The sequence below is a fragment of the Gopherus flavomarginatus genome, chromosome 11, assembly GCF_025201925.1.
Source record: "Gopherus flavomarginatus isolate rGopFla2 chromosome 11, rGopFla2.mat.asm, whole genome shotgun sequence".
NCBI lineage: Eukaryota > Metazoa > Chordata > Testudines > Testudinidae > Gopherus > Gopherus flavomarginatus.
In genome coordinates this window covers 45,901,463-45,920,925 of record NC_066627.1, presented here as the reverse complement: position 1 = coordinate 45,920,925, position 19,463 = coordinate 45,901,463, and the positions used below count along the sequence as shown (strand labels likewise).

General features: G+C 44.2%; 1 protein-coding gene across 1 annotated transcript in view; it reads right to left on the bottom strand.

The window, feature by feature from the left end:
- COL9A3 (collagen type IX alpha 3 chain) overlaps positions 1–19,463 on the bottom strand; it is a 70,773-nt gene that overhangs the window by 43,962 nt on the left and 7,348 nt on the right. The window contains exons 3-8 of the mRNA XM_050918674.1: positions 16,036–16,071; positions 14,811–14,882; positions 10,930–10,983; positions 2,962–2,997; positions 1,207–1,230; positions 577–630 (exon numbers count right to left, since the gene is read on the bottom strand). Of these exons, the coding sequence (XP_050774631.1) occupies positions 577–630; positions 1,207–1,230; positions 2,962–2,997; positions 10,930–10,983; positions 14,811–14,882; positions 16,036–16,071 (276 nt within the window). The remainder of the gene's footprint in view (positions 1–576; positions 631–1,206; positions 1,231–2,961; positions 2,998–10,929; positions 10,984–14,810; positions 14,883–16,035; positions 16,072–19,463) is intronic.

Here is a 19,463-nt window from a genome sequence, read left to right as displayed (position 1 = left end):
GTCGCCTGCAGCAAGTAAGGGGGGAGGCAGCACGCAGGGGAACTCCCCGCCCCAGCTCACCCCTGCCCCACCTCCTCCCCGAGCACGCCGTGGCCGCTTCACTTCTCCCGCCTCCCAGGCTTGCAACGCCTAAACTGATTGGCGCCGCAAGCCTGGGAGGCGGGAGAAGTGAAGCAGCGATGGTGTGCTCACGGTGGAGGCGGAGCAGGGGTGAGCTGGGGCGGGGGGGTGCCTCAGGCAGAGGGTGGGGAGCTGCCACAGGGGGGACACCTCAGGGCGGAGGAGGAGAGCTGCCACAGGGCGGGAGGGGGGCCTCAGGGCGGGGGTTCGGGGGAGGGCGCAAGGTGGAAGTTTCGCCTAGGGCGTGAAACATCCTTGCACCAGCCCTGCTGACACACACCCACCGCACTAGCCAGTACAGGGAATGGCATCTCCTGCTGGCCTATTCACGGAGCAAGTGTGGTGTCATACTCTCATTAACCTTCCCAAGCACAGCAAGAGGCCAGAAATAGACCTTGTTCTTCCGTGGCTGCAGGATGTTCAATCAATGGGAATTAAACAGCAAAGGAAACTCACAGCTGGCCCCTGAAGTCCGTTTCCGCCCGGGAGTCCGCTGGGTCCTGGAGGCCCCTATAAAATTGAGCCAGAACATTACATATGCTGCTACCCAGTATTGCTCTCACAGTACAAAAGCAAATGCTTTACGCTGTTCACCCCCCCACTCTTACACCTCTCCCTTACACACCTTATCAGCCAGATGCTCCATATACGAACACAGACACTCCCTGGCTCCCTGTCCTCAAGAGGGATCCCCTTCCAGGGGAAAGCAATGAAATATTCCCACCAGGTACAAAGCTGCTGCACTCTGTGGCATCTCTAATTCACATCAGTGGCCAAACCAGCCTCCAGCAGTGTAAAGGTTGCATCAGGCCACCCTTAGCCATGGCTTCACACCCACTGGATTTAGCACTGCTCAGAGCACCCAAGGATCTGGGTCTGTGGGTGGGTTTTGGGGAAAATACCAAAGTAGAACACAACCAATGTAATAAGTTAAACCCCCTTTTTGAGGTCTGGTCTACTCTTAAAACGTAGGCCAACCTAGCAATGTTGCTCTGTAGAGTGAATTTTTCACACTCCTGAGCAATGTAGCTTGGTTGACCCAACATTCTAGTGTAGACCAGCCCTGGGAAAGATGCTGCTACTTACCTGAGGGCCTGGCAGTCCCTTGCCCTGAAAACAAAATTTAAAACAAAGAAAGATCATTTGCAAACTGACCACACAAAGAGTGAATCATCGTATCAAAAAACTACTTCCCCCACCGCCCAACACTCCCCTAGCCCCTATTGTTCTAATTTAGTCAGAAAGTGGAGCCAGAGACAGTTACTGAATCCTAGATTTAGGGTGACCAGATGTCCCGATTTTATAGGGACAGTCCCAATTTTTGGGTCTTTTTCTTATATAGGCTCCTATTACACCCCACCCCCATCCCGATTTTTCACACTTGCTGTCTGGTCACCCTACCTAGATTTGTCGTCTGTATTTTGCGTTCACTTTTCCACTTTGTTGCCCGCGGGCTATTCACTGCTCCAAGATTCATCCAGTGACGCATCAATGGGTCATGTGCACAAATGAGGGTACAAATACAGCCCCCCCACTATTTTTTTTAACCTAGTTTTCTCTACAAATCCTTTGCTGTTGGGAAGCCACTTCTCTTGGTACCTGTTAAAAGCTACATTAAAAGAAAACCATCTCTCTGGGGATATGAAAAAAAAAAACTACCATTCCTGATAAAATAAGGACTGTGATCGAATTAATGTTATGTGACTGGCTGCTGGCCCGTAAACACAGTGTTTAAGATATCATCGAGATATCAGAGATTCCAAGGCCACAGGGGAGCACTGTGATCACTAGTCTGACCTTCAGTATAACATAGGCCATGTCACATGTGTGCGAGGTATGTTAAACCATCTCGACTGTTCTGACCTCGGGAGCGGACAGTCTACTGAAACTGACAAGCAACCAGAATGCTTGACTCTATGCACCTCAATATTCTGCCTCCTGGTCATATGAAGAGAGGACCGGCAGTGTCAGTAGCATGTGCTGATGTTGCACACTAAGTTAGTCATTCCTGTTAGCTCCCTGGGCTGAGAAGCTGGATTTTTAACACCATAATAATCATCACCTTGGAAAAGGCTATTTGATTTTTCAGCATTAAGGAGCCAAGGTTTTTTAAATGCAGTATTTCAGTGGAGAGGTTATATCTGGAATTAAAACATGCCCATCATTTAATTTCCTAGTAGGCTTTTTGAGGGGCTTTGTTACTAAGACATCAGTACTGATCAATATGGATCTAGCTCTAAATTTTTCTGTAATACCATTGGCCCAAATAGCGATGGTTAAATGTGACTCCCCGCTAAATAAAGAGATCTTCTAACACAGCTGTGTGGATTTCAGAATTATTATAAAGTCTCTGAGGAAGCTTAACCAGCTGGATGGTTCAGCAGGCTGAACATTCTGACAGCTCCTTTTTACAGGCTGGAAAAGACCTTATCTTGCCCAGCGCAATGCCCGATGAGTTGGCATATGTCCACGTCTGACAGGAACCACGCTGGGTAATTTATAAATGTTGGGCATAAGCTCACTGAAGCAACAGAAAGTCTCCTATTTACTTCAGCGGGCTTTGGATCAAGCCTTTGACAGTTAGAACTGGTTTTACATATTTTAAATATATATATTTTAATACAGACCCCTCCTGGCCAACATCTCTACTTAGTACATGATCTCTTTTCATCTTTGAGCCCGTATGTTTGGTTCAAGACAAGACCCACATCTTTTCTTGCCCTGTGATCTGACCCTCACAATGAGATAACTGTCATCAAGACGGGCTTTGCTGGTACTTTACTATGGGGAATTCTGCACCTGTATTACGCTACACAAGTCTGCAAATTCTCAGTTACTTACAGCTGGTCCAGGCGGCCCTGCAGGTCCTAAAGCACCCTGTAGGATTAGAAACATCAGAATATGAGTTAGCGGGTTAGGTCTCTCCACAGAAGTAAAAGGGGAGTTTCTAATCTAGATGTCAGCCTGCTGGCTCAGAGCATCCAGAACATACCAGATCATGGAGTCACCTTACTCTGGAGAAGTTCAGTAGCATCTTACACCACCCACATGGTAAAGCGAGACTGAGCTCACAGACGTGAGTAAAAGACCCTCTGACATGTCTGATTAGTTAAATGATTCAAGAATGCTCTTGATGCTCAATACAGAGCCTCTTCTCTACTCTTTTAGAAAAATCTGTGAGCTCAGATTAAAACACGGGACTCCACTAAGTGAGACTAAATGTGGAGAACCACAACACACAACAGGTCACAGATTGGTCACTGGGAATCTTTAAAGTTGGCTACAGATAGCCAGTGAGATTCACTCTAACGTTTGAAACGTCCCGTAATTACTTCATGCTGTGGACCCGAGGGCAAGATCTGAAATCATTGACAGGATCGGGACCCAACTGTACTGCATTTTATTAATTCATCCCTTTCCCCTTCAAGCAAAGATGTTTAGATTCTGGGACTTGTCTCTTTTTGCCAACTATTGTGGTGTTATTTCCCTCCTGCTTTTGCATTCCAAACCTTAAGCCTGATTTACAGGTTTCTGAGCATGTTTGCAATCTTGATTTTAGGATAAAATTAAATCACTGAAGTTGCTAAATTTCTGCTTCATTACAGACAACGAGACAGACAGCTGGGCTTTTTTAATCCCTTTGTTGTGTTCTGAAGATGCCAATGCTGGAAAGAGTCTATGAAATTAATCATTGGTTAATGTTCCAAAGCAGACTAAATGGAAATGGAAAAATGAATGAAGAAAATACTGTTCCCTGCATGGTGATTCTACAGCTACTGAACACAACGGGTTACAGAATGGCAGGCCTCCTGTAACTTAATCTCTGCCCTTGTTGCCATGTGAAATTACAGGAAAGATTTGGGTTTATTTACATTGGTGCTGAGGGCAAACACATTCCCCTCTGAGTAAGCAACTGTGCTCAATGGTGGGTGCTGAATCATACAATTTCCCAGCCGTCTTCCCTACAAATATCTGGAGACTCAGAGGGCTTATCTATAAGCACAGTGCAGTACTGACTATAAATAAAACATTAGCCAGCAATACAATAAGTCTCATGGCATAGAAGATCATTCATACTAATGCCATGCCCAGCGGACTGTAATGTCAAACAGAGTTGTCATCCCCACCGTCTGAAAACTGGCAACAGGTTTGTATTTCTCTGAGGAGACTCCATGACATCTTTAGTGACTCTGGAGTCCTCATTCCTGCAGGCCGCGATCTGCAAAACTTTTTGGTGTGCCAATATGCCCAGGATCAGCCATTTGCCTGTGTAATGAACCTACCTTAAAATCTACACTGTACTGGAACAGTCAGCAATGCAGTAGCTGATCGTGGAGCTTGAGGGAATATTTACACTGCACACTAAACCCAGGCTCCAAGTCAGGTTTGAGCCCAAGCCCCCCTTCGGTCCACACACACACACATCAGTCTGACTCCAGTCAGCAAGTATTCAGGATCCAGGCTGCAGTGGGGAAGGTGGGTCAGAGCCCAAGTCACATGGTGACTCAGGTCCTAGCCCTGTCATTTTGCAGTGGGGACACAGGTCAAGCTGCAAGTCAGAAGTTCTTCAAATTCTCCTTATTCTTCATGGATGTTAGCACGGCTGTGAGACTCGAGTTCAGCAACAGCAAACCCAGGTTTACAGTGCAGTGTGGAGGCTCAAGGGAGGGCTTGGAAACATCCAGTCCACAAACCTGGGTCCCATAGTCCAGGGCTTACAATGCAGTTGACACACCGCTAGTTAGCTATTACTTGCCTACTGTCATATCAAAAATGACCTTCATCAAGACACACTTTTGACGACGCCTGTAACAATGACGAGTTCCCTAGGAAATAGCATGGTATGCTCCTAGCAAAGGAAGAATTCAGAGATGTGTCTGCATGGCATACTAATGCCCGAGTGGGAGTTCTCCTATGCTTAGGCACAGATTTTAACCTTGCAAGATCAGGTCCTAAAATCCCAATTCAATTTCTAAAGGGCTAGATTGGGAGCCCCTAGTGTGGAGCAGCCGTTGCTGTTGTATAAGGAGGTAATTACGGGAACTAAAGATTATCTTCCACCTCGGAAGGTGGGGACAGATAAGGGAATCGCACGCTTGACTGCGGCTGACAGCAGGTGCTGGTTACTACTGTGTCGATAAGGTTTAAATACAAGCTTTTTGTGCTTGAGATCACACCCACACGCACCCTTGCCCTGACAAGTAGACCCACTGAAATCAACACGGCTAGTAATGTGAGCAAAGGGTTTGCAAACAGGCCCAAATGAGCTGCCTAATGGTGCTGCTGATCAGGACCAGTTAACAAAAATAGTATTAGCAATAATTGAATGTATAATCCGCCAGCCCTCCCGCTGGTGCTAAGGAAGCTGAACAGCAATGGAAGACTCAACCCCATTCAAAACCATCATAAACCAACAATAATATCGAAAGGCAAATAATGTGTCACCATGAAGAAGGGAGTGGGTCCAATATACAATCTGATACACATTAAACCTGAAGAACACGCTAGTGGCAGCTTCTCCCTTGCCTTAGGGCTGCTTTCTGTCACCTTGCCTGCCCAAAGTGGCATCCTCCAGCTATACGGCTTCAACACGACCCCCGCCTCCCTCCTTGGAGTCAGTGTAGGGGGTACGTGCAGGGAAACCAGAACTTGGCTGGGGCTTCTCTACAGCTCAGCAATTCCCAGCTGCTGTATCAGCCCCGCAAAGGTCACTGATGGCCACTCTAAGTTACACCCAAGGACCAGCCCAGTGTACAACCACACCAGGATCTGGGCAGCACAGAAGAGAGCTCGAAGGCTCAGTTAAAGATGTGGGGATGAGCTGAGGCAGACATCCTGGGGGAACAAATTCCACTCCCTAGATGCTCCTGAATCTACCAGTGAAAATGGAAGAGTTTACTTCTTAGCTCAAATGACTGACACACACGCATGAAAGCACACACAGGATCGTTGTCTACAGAACATAACTTAGGGAGCTGTGAAGTACCCAGGAACTAATGGCTTATACAAATCTGTGCATGGGAAATGCACGGGAGTTCCACAGAAATCTGCTTCAACGCGAATCTCTTGGCATTTGGGCAAAACCTCAGTAGCAGAGTATTTTTAAAGCTTTCATTTTTCACCACCATTGTTAGTCTTGGAGAACAATTTATTGGCCCAAGTAACACACCATCTGGCCTTCCCATAGCATTGCTACCACCTGGGAAATGAAAGAGCATCAGGAGACCAGCTCTCCCGTTATTTCAGTGCCATCAGTGGCTCCAGGAAGCTTGAAAAAGTCAATGAAATGTGTAAACACACAAATATTAGACCCCAAGCCCGACCCTCTTTTCTACTGCCAAGAGTTTCTGCTTGAGGTTAGCTGACTGATGGTCTCAAAGTTCTTAGCCTATTCTTAACCAGAAAGGAGATGTAGCTGTGACAGGATAAGGAAAATACAGCCAGACAGCCGATAACGGTAGGTTGACTTAATTATTCATGTTAACAAGCATGAGGGAAGAGAGAAGGAGGAGGAGGAGATGATGTGCCACTCTTATTCAATGTGAGTGATAGTGAGCTTATCTTTTGTTTAATGGCACCAACACAGGCCTCACACTGAATTTTTCTATGCTGTGTCGATGCTCACGATGCGAGATAGAACAGCTTTGCTCTCCTGCGCCTACAGCTCTTTACTTGCATTGCTACTATTGTTCTCAGTTGCTGCAATTCCAGGGTAAAGGCAGAACTCAGAACAGTAAATGAGGAGGTGGCAGACTCAGACCCACAACAAGCGATGTATTTATTTATAGGACATTTTAAACTTAACGCTCAGCCAGTAAAAATCGCCATCCACTTACACAAGATGCCCCATGCGAGTGGAGTGCTCGTCTGTTACATTCGCTGACTCTTGGGATTCTCAGTGTCAGATTGCCACAGGCTCATGAAATGCTTGCACAAAATCCACGCCCAATTTGCACGTGCAGTTCCCATGACGGAGCACACGGACGGTGGATTCTGTCAGTGTGTGTGCGCAATTGTGCATGGTGACTGCATGCACAAACTAGAACAACCGCCCATGCCACTGTGAACTTAGCCCCCGGGTTTTCAGAATTCCATCCACACGATTGCACACGTAGGCCCCGAGATTGAATCGGGTGGCATGCATAGAACACTTGTGAAATTGCAACTGGTGCTCCCTTTTCCTCCCAGCAACTCCCCAGGGAAAGAGCATCCAGGTCAGGTTCCCACTTGAAGAGTAGCCGTCGCGGGATTTCCTCCTTGTCTGGGGGAGTCTGGCAGGCTGCCAGGGTGCCTTCGCACTCGAATTGCCTTGGCTCTGACTCCCCCAAAATCAAAAAAGAATAGTATTTTTTTAAATGCACAGTTTAGAAATGTTGGGAGTGAAAGCAGAAGCATAGACAATAAATTGCAGGTGTCTCAGAGACGACACTGGCACAAATGCACCCTAACAACCCCATTATTTTCTACTGAGGAATTTTGCGTGTGTTTGGAGACCAGTCCGTCAAGAGATATAGCACGTACTCTTATTTCAGAGCCTGTTAAATGAGGCCGGGGTGAACAAGTTCTGATAAAAACTCTCGCATGTCACCACTCAAAATTCAAACTGAACCAGAAGTGATTTTTCTAGGGGCTAGGATTTTTTAAGGGGCCCAGGGGTGCTTAACTCCTCCAGGATCCTTTAAACATGCCAGTCTTAGAGTTCAGAAGATTTCTGATGACTTTCACTTCAGGTTCTCTCTCCTGCCTTCCCATGTCCTGGTCCAGATTGCTGTCAGGAGTGCAAATACTGAAATATTATGGCCAAGTGTGACCTTTATTTTCAGAGGGATTTAAAAGGAAGCCAAAAGACCCTCACTCAAGGATTAAAACTTGGCATCCAATTTCTCAACAAGGAAACCATTATTTTAATTCAGAAATATTTGGGGGGCATTTTCTGAGTTTGAAAAGAGTCTGAAATTGTATCCAGTACAGAGTGTGATAACAAGAGAGATGGACAGACCTGGAAAATAACCCAGTAACTGCTGGTGAGAATGTTTACTTGGTGATCCCAGGAAGCACTGCCATTCCACCCCAAGATTTCTGCATACCAACCCAGATTAGAAATGTTTTCCCTTATTATATTTAAAGAGGATGGTTAAGCAAACAGATTTCTGAGGAGCCCAGTGCCTCATTAAGAAGTGTCACGCTAGGAATGGCTGTAATCCGATAAAAATCAACTCTGCTGCAAATGTCAACTCAGCCATTGTCCTACTACATATTACTCAGGTTTTCTTCTGATCACTTTCATCTTTAACCCTAAAACCTTTACAACCACTGAGGACAAGGCTAGATGCTGTTCCTGTAAAAAGAAAATGTTAAGTTCTTGACACTTACTGAGTTAAACCTGGATTCTGCTCCCATTGAAATCAATTGCATAACTCCCATTGACTTCAGCAGGGCAAGTTCAGGACCTTAATACATAGCAATGAAGGTTTCAATGATTATAGGTCAATATGCAGTCCTGGAGCCACATGGTGTGACTCAATTAAGTTCAGTGGAGGTGCATCAGTTAATAATGCATTTTCTGACTCAACTCATTCTCCTGATAACACTGTGCTTTCTCTTATGATTGGAAAATAATCTTCCCATAATTTTTTACAGTAGGGCAATATTACTTCTGAATATACATGGATACAGTATATAAAATGTGTGCCTAATATGCCATTCTAAATTCAGTCATAAATATAAATTATTCTGGGTTCTAGAAAGTAGCTGAGTCTTGGTATTTTCTCAGGAATCCACTGATTTATTGATGCATTCTACACTGTGTACACACAGTATAAAACACTAAACTTCAAACAGCCCTTTTAAAATCTTTTAAATCTTTAAAAGCCTTTGGCATCAGCAATAAGGTGATAATCCAGGTAATCTCATAGCCAAAATTAATTGTTTTCTTGTTTAAAAACCTCTCAGGGCTGACAATGCCATCGATATAGGAAGAGTCCTACTCCTAAAGTCAGTGGGAGAACAGACGTAGAGCAACTGAACTATTTCATTAGGTGCTTGAGAATCTCTTTGACAAACCAAGAGGCAGCCTTTATGGGAGAACAGAAACATTTCTTAATAATATAGTAACAGAAGCTAAAAATCTCTTGTGAATACACTGCCAGAAGCCAAGCACACCTGGTCATAATGACAGCCAGAAGAGCCTTTTTATCCACAGAGGCCCAAGTTTAGGAAAACATCCTTATTCAGAAAAGAACTTAAAGTATGTGCTTAACTTTAAGCACGTGCTTACATCCATTGAAGACAGTACATACGCACATGCTTGTATTGCATTGACTGCAATGGTTCTTCTGTGCTTTCTTGAATAAGGGCCAGAGCAAATGAAGTTAGGATAACAATGCTGCATTGCTAAAATTCTGTTTTCAAATTCAACAATTTCTTCCCCTGCTTTTATTGTATTGACTATAAAAAGACTTTCTAGATGGATCACTGACCTTAAAAAGATGCTGTAAATGTCAACAGGTCTAAAATATGCACCATGCTGACAAACAGGTTTTCAAGACCTGGGAACACGTCTAATCTGAACGTCCAGTTCGGTTGTTGTGTGTGCTAATCATGAATTTGCATGTTTCAGCTCAATGCTTAAAATGTGAGTTACTCTGTGCATACATCAAATTCTCAGGTACCCTGTTTGCACATGGATATCAGGTGTGTGTGCGCTCAGATGGGCATGTGCAAATATGGGTAACAGAACATGCAAATAAGGCATGCTTTTGTGGCCCAGGCCTTCTTTGTATTGAAAATCAGGGGCTGGATCCTAGGAGGTGCCAACCATCCTCACTGAAATCAAGGATAAAACACTCATTGGCTGCAGCGGGAGCAGAGTTAAGCCAAAGGTGAGTGCATCAGAAAACCTCCCTCTACTTATCTCCTCTTGGTCGAAGACGACCGCAACAGAGATGGATTCTCAAGTGGAGAATGCCAGCACAGATGGGAAGCAACCAAGAGCACAGTTTTGCTCCACGACTGACAATGCTTGAGACCTAACATACTGTAAGATCTACGGCAGACCTCTCTCTTTCCCATAGTGCCTCTTGGCAGATTTCCTATAAGCAGCTATTACATTCAATAAAAAAAAAAAAATCTATCTTGCTTCTTGCTGTGAAGGCTGTGACATCCATGCTGATGCAACTAATGATGTCACCATGTCAAGTGTGACCACAACCCAGGAATTAATGGAAGACACCAGTCTACACAACTGAGAAAAAAAAGCAGCAGTAGAAAAAACAACAGGACTCTGCACTCAGACCACAAATAAAGCACTAATAACTGTATTTGGATAAACCTGGAAAGCTTGTTAATTGAATTTATGTTCTACACAGGCTTTCTGAATGCATCAAGGAGCTAGTTATGCACCCAAAGTATCCTGAGATCTGGTCTGCTAATGATATTTCCTTATCCGGGACATCCAAGACCAGGCACATATATGGCCCCCTGAGGCAATTAGAAACAAACCAGTGAAATATGTCAACACAAACACCTGAAATACAAACATTAGACCCAGTGCACAACCCTAGATCATAATTACATGGGGAAAAAAAACAATTCTGGGAGATGAGAACAGCAGTTGGTTTCAAGCATGTAAGTGGAGTACAGCACCTAGCACAATTGAGAACTGGTCCAGGACTAGGGCTTGTAGGTGCTAGGACTACACAAATAATATTCTAAATGTCACCAAGTTACAAAGAAATTTGAAATAACCATTGAGCAGTACCTTGGGAATATAAATGTAAGCAGACTAGGGATTTAAGTTCTATTACTTACTCTTTCTCCTGGTGGCCCATTTGGGCCAGGCGGGCCATCAGGTCCTGTTAAACCCTGGGAGGGAAAGAAAGGCAGGGATAAGAGCAGAGAAGAAGACATAGCTAGAGCCAGTTGGAAACCCCAACCAATATCCCTGTTACAGAAGAGCTAAGGGAGTTGGGTGCCCAAATCCCATGAAATCCTGACAATCATCCTCTTAATGAGAAACCAGGGACAGAAAGTACATGGCTCTCTTCTGCTCATTCAGCACATCTGGTGAAACACTCAAGTCAGTTACTGTTTAACCACAGCTAAAATTTGGGCCAAATTTCCAAAGCTAGGGCTAATGGGTGCTCATGCAGCCCAAGGTGTGCTCCTACAGTGGCCACAGAACCCCCGAGTTGTGCATGCAATTATCTGATCTGCATATGCAAATACCAGTTTTTGCATACAGTGGGTGTACATATATTTCAGCTGAGGCACTTGTTGCACCTACTTTTGAACATTTTTGGCCCTTGAAGGTTTTGTCCTACTTTCATGTTTAGATCCCTAATCGGTTATTAAAAATAAATATCTTCATTTAATTTGCCTCAAGTAAATGATCAAAACACATATGGTTGTTAAAAAAGTGTTACTCCATCAGTTATTCATTTTAAAATAGCTACAGTACTGATCATTTTAACTGAGATTTGGGGTGTACTGTTTAAAAACATGTCATGAATGTTAAGGAAAAAAAATCAATAGCCATATGTTTCTGTTTCTTGAAACCTGTGAGGTCCCACAGTCTGGGACTCAGATTCAATGCTTAGCTTTGTTTCGGAAGGGTGTTATAGGGCCTGATCCTGCAAAGACTCCCCTGGAACTACTCACATGAATGAAGTTATTCAGGTGTGTAAGTCTGGGCAGGATCGGGCCAGTGAGCAATTAAAATCCCCTTTTTAGGATCACAATAGCAATACCTTTATACTCTAACATCTTTCATGTGCTGCAGTATCATGAAGGGCCTTCAATACTCACTCTAAGTGATACCCTGCCCTTTGAGTGACCTATTTCTTGGAGTAGACTGCTGTTAATGGGCAGGTGTGACTCAGTAGGACTCAAAATACTTACTGTGTCCCTGTCAAAGCTATTAAAGAAAAGGAAAGTTTTAAGGTCAGAGTCAAATATAGGCCATGGTTCAACATCTTAGCGGGAGGAAGGAAGTCACCGCAAGACAGATGAGGCAGTAGAAATACAACATCAGGTCACAGATTGGGTCCACCATGGGGAATGGAAGGGAGAGCAAGGCTGGAGAAATGGAGTGACTGAGCTTGGGACAAAGTTAGTGGAGTGGAGTGAGTCCACAGAGATGTCAGGACACCAGGAAGGCAAACATGAATTGGGTTTTGGAGATGGACCCAGGATTAAGTGATGAAGGATGGGCTGCTATTGGTCACAATTCCTAGGCCAACAGTGACCTGGCTGTAGCATTGGACTCTCTGAAATATCAAGAATGGGAATTTAAGCTCATAAAAGAGAACTGTCATGGACAAGGAGGAAAGTGATCAACATGTGAATAAGGGATTTCGCAAAGTCAGGGTTGGTGTAAGGACCAATCCAGGGAGAGTTCCAGAGAGGGTGACAGACGCATACAGAAACAGAAGAGGTGGTGTGAAGAAGGCGGTTTGGATTAAGGATGAATCCAGGTTTTTGGGCCTTGGAAGGAAAGTTAAGCAGAGTGACAGTGAAATCAGAGAGATGAGATAACATGGGGTTTTGGCTGGTTTGGTTTTTTACTTAGGAGAAGAACTTGAGTCTTTGAAATGTTCAATACTAAGAAATTACGGTGTAGTGAGGATCTGATTGAGCCAGAGAGCAATGTGAGACAGAGGGCTCAGGCAGATGTCAACAGATATAGAGCTGGGGGGCCATCCCCCTAGAAGCAATGTTCAAGCCAGCAACAAAACAACTCAGAGGAAGGGGACAAATGCAAAATGGGAAGAGGCATGCGCTCCATAATGGAGGACAACAAGCGTTAAACATTTAGCTTATCAAATATACAGGATAGTTAGGAAAACCATAAAAGGAGACTGATGAAGACACTAGGATAGATTCTCAGCGGGTATAAACAGTGGAAATCAGTGGAGCTATGACAATTTATATGAGCTGAGGGACTATCCCACTGCCTTTTCTCAAAGCATTGGAAATTGTCTAGAGGAAAGATGGCTAGTATAACAAGCCATCAGATCAGATATAGTGAGAGAGATATGTGCTCAGAAGCAGAAGCAGCTGATTAATCACCCAGAAGGGCAAACCTCATTAGTATGTAAGGGTCAAAGACCAGAATGAAAGAGGTTCTACAGGTTGTGAGGGGGTGAGAGAAGACAACCTCCAGAACCTTGCTGGGGAAAGGGAATGTACAGAATTACAGAAGCAACTGTATAGATAAAGGGACACTGCCAGGGAGTTTAGAGCCAAATTTAGGTTACCTTTTAAAAAATTATTAATAGTAACAAGATATGTTTTTATAAGCCACTTTAAAAAAAATCAATTAACTTTATGTTTAAAGATTTCCTCGTAGTGTTTGCAACCCAAGCACCATAGCATTGCACATGTTCAGATAATCTAGTTTTGTTTTCCTTGTTTGTGTAGTTTTTACCATCAGGGTTTCACTCACCTGGGAGAATGAAAACAGACATGATGTATTTTGAGTCAGTTTCACTTCCAGGTTCTCATAGTACAATGCTACAGCATTTGGATCAAAGAGACATAGAGCTGTATCCTGTACATAATCTGGTTAGATGCTTGGTGGCAAGCAGTCGTTGTATGCTAGGCTCGGAGACCCGCAATTCTCTGAATGTAGCAGCTGTTCTCTCATCAGGAAGGTAGATATGTGCTGATTTTAGGGCAGGACAATGCACAATGAGCCACAGGACAGCAAAGAATAATGCCGTGCTGCTAGAAGTCCATGGAAGACTGGCCAGTTACAGTTTCAGTGCTCTACCATTGCATTCAAACCACTAGATCTCATACTAGTAATTGGCTTTTGGTAGCAGTTACCACCAGATCACAGCCTTGCCTCATTTGCACTTAAAGCCAGCTGCACGTGGACTCTAATGAAGCACATGCATTATTAAGCCTTGAAGAGCCACTAAATCCAAAAATATTAATTGGTTTACAACATTCATGTATTTTGAAAGGACTTAACTGACTAAACGTTATCAGTCTGATGTTTTGTTTCCTCATTCCTGAATCAGAAATGTGTCTATTTTAGTACTTGATTATACAGCAGCCATATCAGTGTTTCAGTAATTTGGCATCCCAAGATGGAGAGGACCGAAGACATCTGGCACCCTGAAGAGGACTGAAGAGGTTTATTCCGAACCTACTGGGAACCTAGAATCCACTTGCAACGGAACCTGAAGAAAATCTGAACTCCTGTAGGTTTGGTCACTCTTGGCTCATGCCATTGACGCGTCAGGTGGGTGCAAACGGCCCAAATAAAAGGAGGATTTTGAGGCTTGCACAATAAACACCTGATGATGTAAATGTTCTCCACGCCTCAAATCACCTGTAACTCCAACAGCCAGAGGCTGTTCTGGGCCACTGGGAGTAACCATGGAGAGAGACAGCGCTGATCGTACCATCAAAACAAGTCACTGACAGCTAGTGCCTAGGATAGACCACTGATGCGCTAAGTTTTGACTTTGTGCTGATCAAAACATGTTGCAAAACCGAACAACAACTAAAATTTGCTGTTTGCATTGATCTTGCATAAGATTTCCCTTGGTGCGTAATTGACAGATTCAGTTCAGCACCCACATCTGCTACCCGGGAGAGTTAGTGCAAGTCGACAAGCTGCTTTGGGGTCATGCCAATGTAAAATATTTGATCAATCCAAGAGACGAAGCTGAAATACTCACATCCACTCCAGGAAGGCCAGGTAACCCTGCTTCACCTGCCTTTCCAGGCTTCCCTGGTGCACCTTTTGGCCCCTAAACCAGATGAATAGACAGCCATTGTTAATATAATAATTACAGAAGCGGGCTATAACTTGATACAAGATGAAGATGACCAGCTCATTTCTTAAAGTGCTAAATTTATATCCTGCAATGCAGGAAAATGTCTTCAAAATAAGTTGATTTGATAATTAATCTACAAGTATGTAAATCTCTAGACACTTATGTGCTTTGGTTCAGTTTTCTATAAACCTGGTAATTGCTTGGCACAGCTTTCTTCTCGTGCAGTTCCATGTACGTGTACTGATCCCCATTGCAGCCCAAGCAGAAGGGGGCATCCGGGTGTGATTGGGAGTGTTGCAGCTGGCACAATTCTGAGGAGACCTAGGACCACTCTAAGATGCCTAGGGAGCTAAAGACGACCCTGGATGGTCTCAGGAATGGGGAGCCACAAAGGTGACATAATGCTAGCACTGTCACACACACCCTCTTCAGTTTTACAGAACCAGAGTGGAGGACTGAGTCCTGCATGTTTTGCCACCTACAGCAAAGTCTGTCACAATATTTCATTTTATCCCTGAAGCTGCTTTACTCACCATTTTTGTTTGCGCATTTTTTCACTATAGGCCAAATTTCCAAGCTTGATTTTACAGTCCACGTTTGCAGGTAAAACTAAAAGTAGTTGCAGGAGTGGCCTACGCTCATTTTCAATGCGCAAAAGCTGCATTTGTGTGTGCAAGTCAAGCAACCAGAAGGATGCCCAAATGATGGTTTGGACACCCAGAAACAAATGTCCAAACTGGAGACCAGCGCTAAGAGTGCTGCATAACCATATGAAAACTCTGCATTTACATAGTGTTCTCTCTCATGTTGAAAGAACTGTAAAAACAATGTCTGCAAAGAGAGTTGCATGACAATACAAGCCCTTTAGCTCCACTATTCTGATGCTTTATCCCAGATCCTCTGCTCTCCTAACTATGATTCTTCTTAAGGTCAGTGCTGACTCCATGCTGCCAGTTGTTCTCAGTTTTCATGCCAAACATGCAAATAGGAGTTCTGCTGTGGACTGAGAGGAGAAAGTGCAGTTTGTGACCCTTGCTGCTGAAAAATTAGGGATTCACATACATTATTTCTCGTAGCAGATTTACAAGCAAGACAGCAAATTAGTTGTTGATCAGTAAATACTTACTGGTGGGCCAGGTAAACCAGGTGGGCCAGGTTCTCCCTAAAGGAATGAAAAAAGACAATGAAACTGAAATCTTTCCCTGTTACAGTCTATTTGCAGCAGCCACATACTGCCATACGCTAAGGTATTGATCCTGTCATCCTCTGAAATATGAAGCTCCCTGATTCAATCTTCCACATCTCTGAGGACTGCCAATTTTGGTTTGACATATTCCTGGAAGTTTCATCACATGACATAATCTTTAATTAAAGATTAACGGATGGTGTCCCTAGCCTCTGTTTGCCAGAAGCTGGGAGTGAGCGACAGGGGATGGATCACTTGATGATTACCTGCTCTGTTCATTCCTTCTGAAGCACATGGCATTGGCCACTGTCGGAAGACAGGATACTGGGCTAGATGGACTTTGGTCTGACTCAGTGTGGCCATTCTTATGTTCTTAAAGATTAATCTTTAATTCCTGGAGACTCCAGGACAATCCTGGAGGGTTGGCAATTCTATCTAGCAAAACCCTTATGTTATTCAACAGCAAACTCTGGAGAGAGAGACAATTCAGTTAACAGTTTTCATTCATAATAAACAGTTTTCAAGTACATAGAAGGTTGTTACAAAGAGGAGGGAGGTAAATTATTCTCATTAACCTCTGAGGATAGAACAAGAAGCAATGGGCTTAAATTGCAGCAAGAGCGGCTTAGGTTGGACTTTAGGAAAAACTTCCTAACCTACAGGGTGGTTAAGCACTGGAATAAATTGCCTAGGGAGGTTGTGGAATCTCCATCACTGGAGATTTTTAAGAGCAGGGTAGAAAAACACCTGTCAGGGATGGTCTAGATAATACTTAGTCCTGCCATGAGTGCAGGGCACTGAACTTGGTAACTTCTCAAGGTCATTCCAGTCCTATGATTCTGAATGCTGCTCAAACAGCATAATTTATCCCAGACCCTTCCAGGAATAATTTACACTCCGGGCTTCGTCAGAGGTAAAGCAAAGAGGAAGCCATCTGGCCACTGAAGTTTTTACATATTCTGTTGAGTTGGAGATCCAAATGCAAAACTGGATACAAGAGAACATCCTGAGGATTTGTGAGACTCTCAGGGGAACATGTGCCCATAAACCAGTGATGAGACAGGCTACATGTCCGTTCACGGGCTCTATTTTTGAGGTTAATCTTTGGAGGGAGGAGAAGACACAAGCGAAAACACAACTGATTTCCATCCCTCCCAATTCAATTGCATAAGTAAGGTAGCTGCCAACGGATAACATTGCACCACTGGGCATTGGCTCCCATATTCAGTGTTGCTGGTGATCCAGGTTAAAATGATGGCATTGACAACCCAGCACGGAGGTAACAAATAAAAAAATCTCCAAACTGGACTTGAATCACAGCCTGTACACCAAAGGAGCCACCTCCACTCCTGTTGCTGGACCATGTCTCCCCACATCCAATACTATGCTGCACATTCATATTGTTTATAGGTTAGCATGGGCCACGGACCAACCGATATGAAAGAATGGGAACTGTCTGAGCTTTATTTTCACTTTCTTGTCTTCTCTACACATCATGATGCAAGGATGGCCCAGTGGTTTGGGAATCCCAGGGCTCAATCCCCTGCTCTCCCACTGGATTCCTTGGGCAAATCCTTGGCCCTGTTGTGTCTCTGTCTGCAACATGGGGACAAAAGCACCTCCCTCTTGTGGGGATAAATGCACTACAAATTGTGAGGTGCTCAGATGCTCCAGCAATGGGGCCATCTCGGTACATAAAACAGAATGATCCACTGCTGCAGACAAGCTGAGCATTTAATGAATGTAGCTAAAATGAAGAGAAAAATAAGATTTTCTTTCACCTAAGAACTGCTATTGCATTCCCTCTAGCTATTTTAAAATAAAAAATCACAAAGAAGATGGCCTAATTATATTAATCTGCGTAGGAAGTGTTATGTATCTGTGACGCAGATAATGTAGTCTATATATCTATATATCTCTGCAATGTTTCTTAATAATCTAAGGAAACATGTTGCCTGTTATGCCCATGAGTTCAACATGTCTCAGATCTCCTGAGCTGTGCTCTGGGGAGGGGGCATGGATGGCTATCTGCCACTTTTCTACTCTCCCAACCCTGGAGCCAGTCATCCCGGCATAAAGTTAGAGCAGCCTTGTGGTCACCGGAGCACAGCATTTTCTCGCCACAGTCCCTCCTGCGCCTTCGCTGGAATGGGGGTCAGAAATGGGTGATGTAAAACCAGTTATGACACCACCTGGAAATTCCCCTTGTGGAAAGGGAATCCCCAGTCACCTGGAAGCAGAGAGAATATTAACCCTTTTTCCTCCACTTTGCCTAGAAACCACAGTGATGTCTGCTTGGGGGAAATTCTTCAGAAAACAATTGTAGGCAGGATTTACTTTTCCGACAAAGTTTCTGCTTTTATTTCTTAAACCACCTTTCAGTGACCGTGATTGAGACGACCTGTGGCTCATTCCCCCTCCATAAGGCTACCTAGAGGATTGTTTCAGGGTGCTGTAAGTTTAAGATGTACTAGCTCTATCCTGGGTAAAGTAAGTTCCAGGGCAAAGAGATGGCTGAGGAGGGGGCCTATGGCTGGAATGGAGCAGGTATTAAATAAATAATAAACCCACATTGCCTTTTAAATTTATTTTTTGTTAATTACACTTGTGGGGGGAGGTGAGAGCTCCATTTATCCTTAGGAGGAGATGTGGAGGCACAGGAGTGGTCTACTGAGTAGGGTGAGTGGTGGCCAGCTTCACAGTGGGCATTTTGGGTGGGGGAAGTTGTGAAGACAGTAACCAAGGTGGAAGAATTTGAGACCTGACTCTATGTTTACTGTGTCTGCAACCATAAAGTTCCTGTGCAAATCCCTACACTTGGACCGGCTGCCCTGAGTCAGTCAGAGTGCAGGGATTTGTGTGTTGCGCGGCTGTTGAGAGAACACACAGCTTGGAGGGTCAATAAATAGAGGGAGTCTTTGTACTCTGACATGCGGAGGCCATTCCATTGCAGTCCTTTGCTCAGAAATATGCCACAGATAGTTGCCCTTATCCGAGCTGGGGAAGAGCTTTTATAATGAAAACAAGTGGGAAAGTTATGCTGAGATGGCAGGTTTTGAATAACAGAATGAACAGCAATGTTTTATATCCTCCTCTAGATTATCACCATCACCCTGTCCCCTTCCCTACAGGCCTCTGTGATACCGATACATGGCAGCAAGGTCACAGCATTAGAGAAAGCCACTCAGGAACAGTTCTCCTGTCGTATGACCTGATCACACGTTGGGATCTGCTATTGTGAACCCCTGTGGGGTCCCCATTTGATTTCAAGGGGATTCTGCCTTAGCACTGGGGTCTGTGCTAGCAGAACCCATTCAGAATCAGAACTTTGATCAGCGTTTATACCTCTGATGGTAAATCGCTACCAT